Raw genomic sequence first — 10,531 nt, 5'->3', positions numbered from 1 at the left:
CTCCCTTTGATAGTGTAATAAACTATCACCCAATCACCGTTTCAAGTTCAGGATTATACAATACTTCTTCACAGACCATGATCTCGGTATCTGGTACCACCCTTTCAGTCTCTTTCTCAGTGTTACTCCTATGAGACCTTTTTCCACACTTCAACACAGTAGGAACACATTTGACAACTAAACAAATTGCTAAGATGACACCCAGTATAAGGAGAAGGAGCTTACCTACACTAGCAACCATTTCCTGTACCCACTCCCCCAGACCGGAGAACCATTTCACAGGGTTCAACCACGAGAACCAACCCGCCACCTTCTCCCCGACCTCATATAATGAAGAATTGTGACTCTTTCGAAATTCCCATTTCAGCTGCAAAATTTCATCCATCTTCCGGTCTATAACCTCTTTAGGGTCATCCGCATTATTAGTGATGTACGTGCAACATTTGACACCGAACTGGGTGGCCAGTGTTACACAGTACCCACCAGTAAAAGAGGTGAGATAATTTAGTACCAGTCTATGTTGCACCAACTCCTTCTTGTACGCTTGTAGCTCCCTTCCAGTATATCTGAAAGTGTCATCATACATCTCGGTGATATTATCTATTAATTTAGCTAGGTCTTGGATATATTTAAAGTTTAATGTTCCCCGAGCGGTCCTGGTGAGATCTAGAGCAACCATAACTTGGAAACCAGCAGTTTCACTAATCAATTTTGTAGCTATGGGTTCCTCACCAGGAATCATATTTCTCTTGCCACGGTGTTCATACTGTGTTTGTATGTATGGTGGTGATGTAGTCTTGTGAATACCAACCATTTCTTCATGAGTAATAGTCATGATTTCAGGAACCAGTTTAGCTAAGAAACACAGGCCCTTGGAACTCGGAGTCACCCAGGAATAAGCTTTCCTTCCACAAACAAAATACACATCATCAGGGAGAACATAAGGAACAGTATGCCCATGAATTATATCACACAGAGTTTTGATAAAACTACCCATGCCTAGTGTCTCCATTTGCTCTAGACACGTGTCGGCATTAATGACATTTTTACATTTATCTGTAGAGACTTTTCCAATGGATACCTTCTTATGTTTGGTTATACGCCCTAATTTGTGACTTCCATCAACATTCCTGCCTAGTAGTGACCTTGTGAGTCTCCCTCTAAAATGAGTGTGGCGAGCCATTGTCTGATCTGATAGGTCAGCCTCCCAATTCTCCAGGCGCTTTGCATGAGATATATTTAGGCACAGCAAAGATCTGCCTATTGAGTATTGTCGAAGCGTCAGACTAGGGGACCTAGTGTTATTGTACCTCCCGTCTATGGGCCTCCCACCCCTCAATTTGAGTACTTCGGATATGTTTAGAGGGAATGGCACTAGTCCTATATTATGCTGCCCTTGCGGCACGTGAGAGCACACCCAACACTCGGTTTGGTTTAGCACCTTACCCACCAGGGAGTGATAATCCTCCAAAGGATGCCCGCCTATATTCAGAGTACTGGGGGACTGGCATCGTTGGATGCATCTCTCTTCAACTAGGGAGTCACAGAACTTGTAGATACAATACTCATCAGACAATAGCCCCTCACACTGTCTCCGAGTTCCTGAGCTAGCAGACCTTTTCATAACCCCCGGACCAAGTTTGATAATGGGCTGCTCTGAGTATCCTAATAACTTTTCCTCTGCCTCCATCTCATCCGTATCACTACCAGAACTCTCCTCCGTCCTCCATCCTCCTTCACAAAAATAGAATGTCCTAGAAAGAGTAAAAACAAGGAAAATCCTGGAACAAAAGAAAAACAAAAACCGCCACTCCATCGCTGGAAAGATAGTTCTGGGGCAACGTCTCTGGTTCAGGTGTCTCGACTGCAGGCTTTAGGTCTCCCGGAACAGACTCACAAGTGACAGATCTATGTCGTCGGTCTCAGTTTTATCTTGCACTTTCTCCGGATTATGGACTCTCCTGCAGTGGGTGGAATGGACCCAAGTGTCTCTCTCTGCAACCTTCAGTTATGTAGTACTGGTCAGCAGCACTTGGTACGGGCCTTCCCAACGGTCTGTTAAACAACCTAAACGTAAGAAATTGCGGATCATAACATAGTCTCCAGGTTCAACATCATGACAGTTCGTTTCTGCCATACCAGGTGACAGCATTTTAAGTTTTTGTTGTTGTTGCTTTAGCTGTCTTCTCATTCTTATAAGATATTGTACAGTCACTTCATTATTACACTTCCAAGTCGTCTTGTGGACTCACGATCAAATGAGGCTGTCGTCCGAACAGTATCTCAAAGGGGGACAGATTAAGAGGAGGTCTAGGAGTGGTCCGAATGCTATGGAGGACCAATGGCAAAGCCTCAGGCCATGCCAATCCAGTTTCAGCCATTATCTTACCAAGCTTGTTCTTTTTAGTACCGTTTACTCTCTCCACCTTACCACTGGCTTGTGGTCGGTAAGGGGTGTGAAGTCTGTTACCGATTCCCATGAGTTTACACATATTTTGGAAGATATCACCAGTAAAATGGGTACCCCTATCACTTTCAATGATTCTAGGGATACCGAACCTACACACAATGTCTTGTACAATTTTCTTTGCAGTGAACACAGCAGTATTAGTGGCTGCCGGATATGCTTCTACCCAACCGGAAAACACATCAATACACACTAACACATACTTTAGATTCCTGCACGGTGGTAATTGGATATAGTCAATTTGTATTACCTGAAAAGGTCCGTCTGTAGGAGGGATGTGGGATGGCTCAGTTGGAATAGTTTTCCCGATATTTTTCCTCAAACAAGTAAGACATGACATTGCCTTCTTACCAGCCTGAGAGGAAAATACAGGAGCACACCAGTATGCTCTCACCAGTTTGCACATACCTTCTTTACCCAGGTGATTCAGGCCGTGTGATGCTTCAGCCAGGCTTGGATAGTATGTTCGGGGAGCTACAGGCTTACCTTGTCCATCCCTCCAGAGTCCAGAGGACTCTTGACCACATCCCTTCGCCTTCCAGACCGCCTTTTCCTGCAGGGAACACAAATCTTGCATTTCAATTAATTTCTGCATGTCTAATGTCTGAAAAACCATCAGAGTCTCAGTCGATACAGTCATAGGTTGCCCTGCTGCCCATTTAGCAGCTTCGTCTGCCCTGTTGTTGCCCAATGACACTGGGTCTTCTTCAAAGGTATGGGCTTTGCACTTTATGACGGCTACTGTTCTGGGTAACTGTATCGCTGTCAGAAGTCCTTTTATGTGTTGTGAGTGTGCCACTGGCGTACCTGCTGCTGTCGTAAAGTTTCTAAGACGCCAAAGGGCCCCAAAATCGTGCACTACCCCGAAGGCGTACCTAGAGTCAGTATATATATTGGCTTATTTACCCTCTACATTTTCTACATTACCAATCTACATTTTCTAAGGGGGGGTCACGTATGTCGGGCCTTGCAGTAAAGGTCTGATTCAGGTGTTCCATACAGTCATGCGTGTCAGTATTCTTGCCTAACTCATCATCAACCAGGGTCTCCTCACCTCCCACCCTTTGTGTCTCTTGAGACACATATGGAAGGTATGTAGCTGGATTTAAGGTGCTACATCGTTTGATGGTGATGTTTGAGGGTGCCATCAGGGCTAGTTCCCACTTTGTGAATCTAGCTGAAGGAACATGTCTGAATTGGGCTGAATTTAACAGAGCTGATACAGCATGGGGTGTATAGATAGTTGAATTATGTCCTAATACTACGTCCTCGCTCTTACTTACCAGAAGAGCCGTTGCTGCTACACTTCTGAGACATGTTGGGAGTGATCTTGCCACATTGTCTAATTGTGCACTGTAGTATGCTACCGGTCTGCTAGCGTCACCATGTTTCTGTGCGAGGACACCTGCTGCACAACCATCAGCTTCTGTACAAAATAGCTCAAAAGGCTTTTCATAATCAGGTATTCCCAATGCAGGTGCTCTAGTCAGACTGTCTTTAAGATTAAAGAACACTTGCCCTGACTCTTCTGTGTGTATAACATGTTCTGGTTTTGAGGAAGAGACTAGCTCCTGCAATGGTAATGCCAGAATAGAAAAACCTGGGATCCAGGATCTACAGTATCCACACATCCCCAGGAAATTACGAATCTGCTTCTGGCTCTGCGGCAGAGTCATGTGTTGTATGGCCTCAATCCTGTTGGTTGTCAGGTGTCTTAGCCCCTTGGTGAGGCAGTGTCCTAAGTATTTGACCTTAGTCTGACATGGTTGTAATTTATCCTTTGCCACCTTGTGCCCTGTTTGTGAAAGATGAAGCAACAACAATTTAGTATCATGTAAACATGACATAAAAGAATCAGAGCACAACAACAAATCGTCCACATATTGAATTAGAACAGACCCATTGTGGGGTTGAAAGGATTGCAAACATTCATGTAAGGCTTGGGAGAAAATACTGGGGATGTCAATGAACCCCTGGGGTAGTCTGGTCCATGTGTATTGCACTCCCCGTAGGAGAATGCAAAAAGGTATTGGCAGTCAGGGTGAAGAGGGACTGAGAAGAAAGCTGAACATAGATCAATGACAATAAAATGACTGGCAGACGGTGGAATCTGCATGAGGATGACAGCTGGATTCGGCACTACGGGGAATTGGCTCTCAACAATTTTATTAATTCCCCTTAAGTCCTGGACTAATCTATAGCCCCTCCCCCCACTCTTCTTCACAGGGAAAATGGGACTATTTGCTGTACTGGCTGTACGAATTAAAATCCCTTGTTGTAACAGCCTCTCAATAACAGGATATACTCCTAGTTCCACCTCCGGTTTTAATGGATACTGTGGGATTTTTGGAGCTATCCTACCACTTTTTAGATTGACCATGACAGGGGCTACGTTTGCCATCAGTCCAGTGTCCTGTCCATCTCTGGTCCATAGTGAACCTGGTATTTCCAACAACATCCCCTTTACTTGAGATGGACTTTGTTCTATAACAGGAGAGTGTAACATTAACCTTTGAGGGGTGTCCAATATATCCTGTACCTCATGTGCGACCTTCTCCGGTATATCTAAGAACACACCATCAGAAGTACAGTATATGACACATACCATTTTACATAACAAGTCTCTCCCTAGCAAGTTAGTAGGAGCCGCCGCAGCCAAGAGAAACGAATGCTTGGTATGCAGGGGCCCGATATTAACCTCAGCTGGTTTAGTTAGTAGATAATGCAACACTTTTCCCGTTACCCTGATGGCTGGAATTGTTTTACTGGTCACCTGTAGATTGAAAGGAGAGGTTATCACAGATCGGGCCGCCCCTGTATCTACAAGAAAAGTTTCTTTCCTAACAGCTATGTCAACTATCATTGTTGGTTCTTCTCTCTGACTCCCAGTTAACCTCACTGGCTGTAGACTACAGGTATGACCGGACCCCTAGCGCTGACTATTGATTTCCCGTGCAGCATTTGCTGCTATAACATGCGCAGGTAACGGTGTGTTCTCTTGCCTATGTGTGTTTCTCCGTGGAGGATACCTATATGATTCCCTATCCATATGTGTATCCTGTCTTGCTTTTTTACAGTCTCTTGCAATATGGCCTTCTTCGTTACACCTGAAACATCTGATCACTTTAGGTTTCTTGTTATATGGGTTGTATGCTGGTGGTCGTGTATGCAACCCCTCTAGAGCCTGTATACTTACCGTCATTAACCTATCACCTTTCTCCTCCTTCTGTCTAAAAAGGTTTTTGTCATGCTCCACAGCAGACTCCCTAAGAGAATCTACTGTGATGCCTCTCCAATTAAGTAATGTGGTTTGTACTCTGGTTTTTAAATTTTCTCTAAGGCCATCCATTAATACTCCTACAGCTACTTCTCTATGATGTGGGTCCTCCCCTATGTTGGATATCCCAGTAAACCGTGTTATCGCTGCTATAGCTCTAGCAAAGTAGTCTGAGGCTGTTTCACTATCCTTTTGTTTTATGGTGAAAATCTTACTCCAATTTACTACTACTGGAAAATAGATGGCTAAGTGTTTGACAATTTGTTCTATATTTTTTTGGTTAATCTCATCAGTCAAGGTGTCATCTTCCTCCAACAAACAATCTTTAATAAATTTTTGTATGTCAGTATTGGGAGGAAGACACGCCATCAACACTACACGCCAATCCTTATCGGTTGGTTTGTGTGCATTTCCTAAGTCTTTAACAAATTTCTGACACTTTGCCAACTCTTTTCTAGGATCTGGGAATTCAGTCATAATGGAACGCAATTCTGATCTAGTCCAGGGACAATGCATTGTAACATTTCTTAAAGGAACTACACCATCCTTATCCGGTTTCCCATTGGGAACTGATATTGTGCGGACTGGGTACGCACCCACTGGTTCACTGACTTCAGGGGACACTACAGGATTTGCTGTTTCAAGATTTAGAATGCTTTCACTCCTAGTGATCACGCTACTCTCACCTATCTCAGCCATTTTCTCATACTTGCGCTGAGCCTCTAGTACACTAACAGCATGGGCAGTGGCCGAAATCACAGTGGGTTCATCTTCATCTTCAGATACACTTGATTTAAACTGGCTTAAAACAGGATACAACTTAGCAATTTTTCTTTTTTCAGTTTTAATAACTGCTGTACTTGCCTCTCCCGCCACAGAAGGTGGCGGGGCGCGCTTGCGCTGCGTTCGCCACGCTTCTCAACGGCCACGTCCGTTGTCCGTGCGCTTTTAGCCACGCCTACTTCCACTGTGTATTCGCTGCTCTGCCACGTGTCTTTTTCGTTGACTTGATCAACCATACTTTATCTTTTACAGTATTTAGTACCTCTGCATTAAAACTTCCTATTGTTGGGAAAGGCCTATCACAATCTTTGGTCATCTTGACCCACGTGTCACAATACACAGTTGCGTATGCACCATATTTATTACACATGAGAAACCTCGCTGAACCAATAGGACCTTCTTTAGGCAGTACACTGACCATCTCTAGCGTATGCTTAGCACCCATGTTGAACAACTCCAATCTACACGGAACACAGACACACCGCAATGCTCTGTTCTTTCCACCCAACAATTTCAACCCTGTTACTACAATCACTGCTAGAGATCTCTAATGCCCTTGTGAACGTATTTCCAGATAGCCGCGTCCACTCGCTTTCTCTTGTTCCGAACAAGAATTCACTAACACAGAAATATCACTGTGGGCCCCAAGGGCTATCAGCTCCTCGATACCCTGGCTCACCACAAAATCTGCTGAGTTTATTATCGCTGGGAGCACAAGTTGATAAAATCAACCTGCCTTTCCAGTATAATTCCTCCTAGCTGCTTCACCAATTTGCACTAACGGTGCGGTTAGATCGCACTGCCTACCAATACTAATTATTAGCAAACCTTGCGATCTATTGGTAGCACTTTGCGAAAACCCGGTTTTCGCATTCAGTATACCTGCCCTGTATACCGTCCTTCAGTTGGGCAATCCGCCTCGTCAGACAGCAACTGAGCACAATGAATAGTAAACAGTGTATCTACGTTACAAAATCACACACTATACACCTTTTTCTGCGCAGAAAATCAAAAGTTCCCAACAACAGTAATAATGTCTGAGGTTTTCACAAGTAATTATACTATATACATATAATAACTATCAAAATGATTGTTTAACCATGTGGCAAATCTACCGGAATTTCGCGTACGCACAGCAGGAAATACACATACGCTAAGCAATGCAATACAGTTAAAACGCACAATGACAGTAAAAAGAAACCGTTTTCTCTTTTGTCCCTAGGTTCTAGTTAGCGTGCCCTAGACAATGCAAAATGAACATTCGGTTTCACAACACAGAGTAAAATTCAGGTTTTGAACACATTGCGTTCTTACCCGGATATGACACGTCTCCACCCTTTGTTGCGGAACCGAAATCCATTGGTCTTGCGTATCATCGGCAACGAAACCTTCAAAGCTCACGAGCCCCCAAATTGTTAAGTGCGTATTGTCGCTAACCAATAACGATTGTCGAACCTCGATTTGTGTTTCCAACGTACAAAGATTTATTCGCAAATAGTAGAATAATATGTTCAAGTGAATTGATAATAAATACAGCCGTTACTTATCGCAGGTGCTCTGGATCCAGTGTGCAGTCATTCAATCCTGAAGTCTGGGGACAAGATGTCTGAACACTAGATGTGAAGCTGCTGCTTATATACACACAGAAATACAGTAATACAATGAAGATGGTATAGCTTGCATCTATTGGTCCATGTCTCAGGAAGGTCCAAGGGGTTGTCAATCATTGGCTAGTTCATCCTAAGGAATCCAAAGGAGGGGGTCACCTCTCCAGGGGGTATACTCGGCTCTTCCCGCCAAGATTCCTTAGTCTTAAGTAGTTCATAATTCCCTATCATTCATAACTTGTGTATGCACTCTGCGATTCCTTCGCAAAGTGAACCAAACAGTAGGAAATGTTAAGAGGTTTATTATGATACCACTCATGATATGATTTCTTCAACCTGTTCCGTATATTTCACTAATATGCATGTAACTTTAATATAACACATAAATACTACTATATTTCGACATAACTGACTATGTGTTGCAACTACCATTAATGTGTACAATTTTATAAGTATGCGTGTTTGTGCAAATGTATGGTAAAAGACCAATTACTGCTACTGTGTAGTGGATGCGTATGCCCTTTCACGCCGTAGCGTGCCCTTGTACGCCGTAGCATACCGTACGCATCTTTTCAGACAAAGACAACCAAGTTTGCTCGACTTTAATTGAAATGACTTTATTCAATTTGCTGACTTCGACACTTTCTCTACAGTATTTAAGACCCAGGCTTCTATGTTATATAAATACTAAAGATTGTGTGTGTGTGTGTGTGTGTGTGTGTGTGTGTGTGTAGATTTTTCTTAAACAATCTTTGAGTGTAATGACTGCAGAAGTCTTTCTACTCTATGTTCATTACAGAGGACGACTAGTTATCACACAACTTAAATATTTATTGATTACAACCTTTCACTGCAATCTCAATCATGATGATGTAAATATATTTTTTGTGTTCATTACCATCCTACAAAGTGACTTTGTTTCTGTGGCTATACTTTTGAATGTGTATTTCTACATTTTTAAAATGTTTAATTACAAAGCTTTCTTGATGGCTCTGGGAAAAAGTTATTCATAAAATAAACCGGAAGCCAATATAAAGTCAAAGTAGCCGACTTTCTAGATGGATTCCCATAGGTATGAGGTAAATACTAAACGTGTTTCCTTAATCCATTTAGATGCTTCAACCGAGTACAGAAAAACACAATGGGGGGAATTCAAATTCCCCCGAATTAGTGCGGCGTTAAAGCTATTGTGTTGTTGCGGTATTTTTACCCCGGCTCCTGCGAGCAAAAAGCCTGCGTTGAAACTACCATAATAATGGTTAATAAGCGCATTATTACCGTAATAACGGTAATAATGCGCAGGCCGCGTTACTTTTACCAGTTACACGGCCAATTGAATTCCCCCCAATAGCTGTTAAATCTCAGTAATCCACTATAAAGTATTACATATAAATTACTATTGGTTTTGTCACTTGATGCATCATTACAGTATATTAGTGCTACTGTCCACACCAGGTAAAAGTCATGTACATTTACTACTCACAAATCCATTAAGTAACCTGCAAGTAGCATAGTCGTGAAGATACACTTGCCTGGCCTGCTAATGTGGTGCTTTGGTTTTCTGTGTATTTGATGTCTTCTACAATGAATGTTGTATTTTTAAATATTTGTTCAGCATTTTTCTATATTTTTCTTTAAGGTTTTCTCATACACAGCTAGCAAAGAAATTCGAACGGATGATTTATGTTTAGATGTCTCCAAGCTTAATGGCCCAGTCACAATGCTTAAGTGCCACCATTTAAGAGGCAATCAGCTATGGGAGTATGATCCAGTGGTAGGTATTCCTGATAACTTTGAATGTATTCTGCTCTGAATTGTAGTCTGAACAGTGTAGTCACTGCAGTGGATAATTTAGGTAAGATAACATTTTACCTTCATATTTTATATATTTTATTTATGAGCACTTGTTTTTAGGGACAGAGAGCAGTGCCTACTCCTCCAAACTAATCTTAGTCTTGTTATTGTATTGTATGATAATATTTATTGATATAGAGAGTTTAATTTTTTTTGTTTTGTTTTCCGCATATTTTGTTATCCCTTATTGCTCCCATAAGAAACACCTTAATTGCAAGTAGGCCTTTGGTAGAGCGTTACGTCAAACTCGCTATTGATCTGCTCCAGGCTTAAGTATCTGTGGTATGATGATACAGGAGAAAGAGGCAGAGCTGACATAGCACTCTTCTTACGTTCATAAATGCTACAGCCCTTTCTTGTGAGTGTCTGATTTTATTATAGACCCTAACATCACAGGAGCACCACAATTCAGGTAGGGGCAATCAAGGGGGCTGTTGGGTTATATTTTAAAAACTATCATGAAAAGGCCAAATTATCCTTTTAAACATGGGACAGGGTGTATATGTTGTTTCTAATACACCATCGCTGACACTGAGACAAGAG

The 10,531-nt window shown here is 42.3% G+C and overlaps 1 protein-coding gene across 3 annotated transcripts in view; it reads left to right on the top strand.

Moving 5' to 3' along the window:
- Positions 1-10,531, top strand: part of GALNT1 (polypeptide N-acetylgalactosaminyltransferase 1) — a 404,402-nt gene that overhangs the window by 319,696 nt on the left and 74,175 nt on the right. For 2 of the 3 annotated variants that reach the window (XM_075212816.1, XM_075212817.1), the window contains exon 11: positions 9,774-9,908. The exons of the other annotated variant lie outside the window; for it this stretch is intronic. In XM_075212816.1, the coding sequence (XP_075068917.1) occupies positions 9,774-9,908 (135 nt within the window). The remainder of the gene's footprint in view (positions 1-9,773; positions 9,909-10,531) is intronic. 3 annotated transcript variants of the gene reach the window in all.

Source organism: Mixophyes fleayi, chromosome 5, assembly GCF_038048845.1.
Source record: "Mixophyes fleayi isolate aMixFle1 chromosome 5, aMixFle1.hap1, whole genome shotgun sequence".
In the NCBI taxonomy this organism is placed as follows: domain Eukaryota; kingdom Metazoa; phylum Chordata; class Amphibia; order Anura; family Limnodynastidae; genus Mixophyes; species Mixophyes fleayi.
The sequence above is the reverse complement of the archived record's forward strand: the minus strand, read 5'-3'. Positions and strand labels throughout refer to the sequence as shown.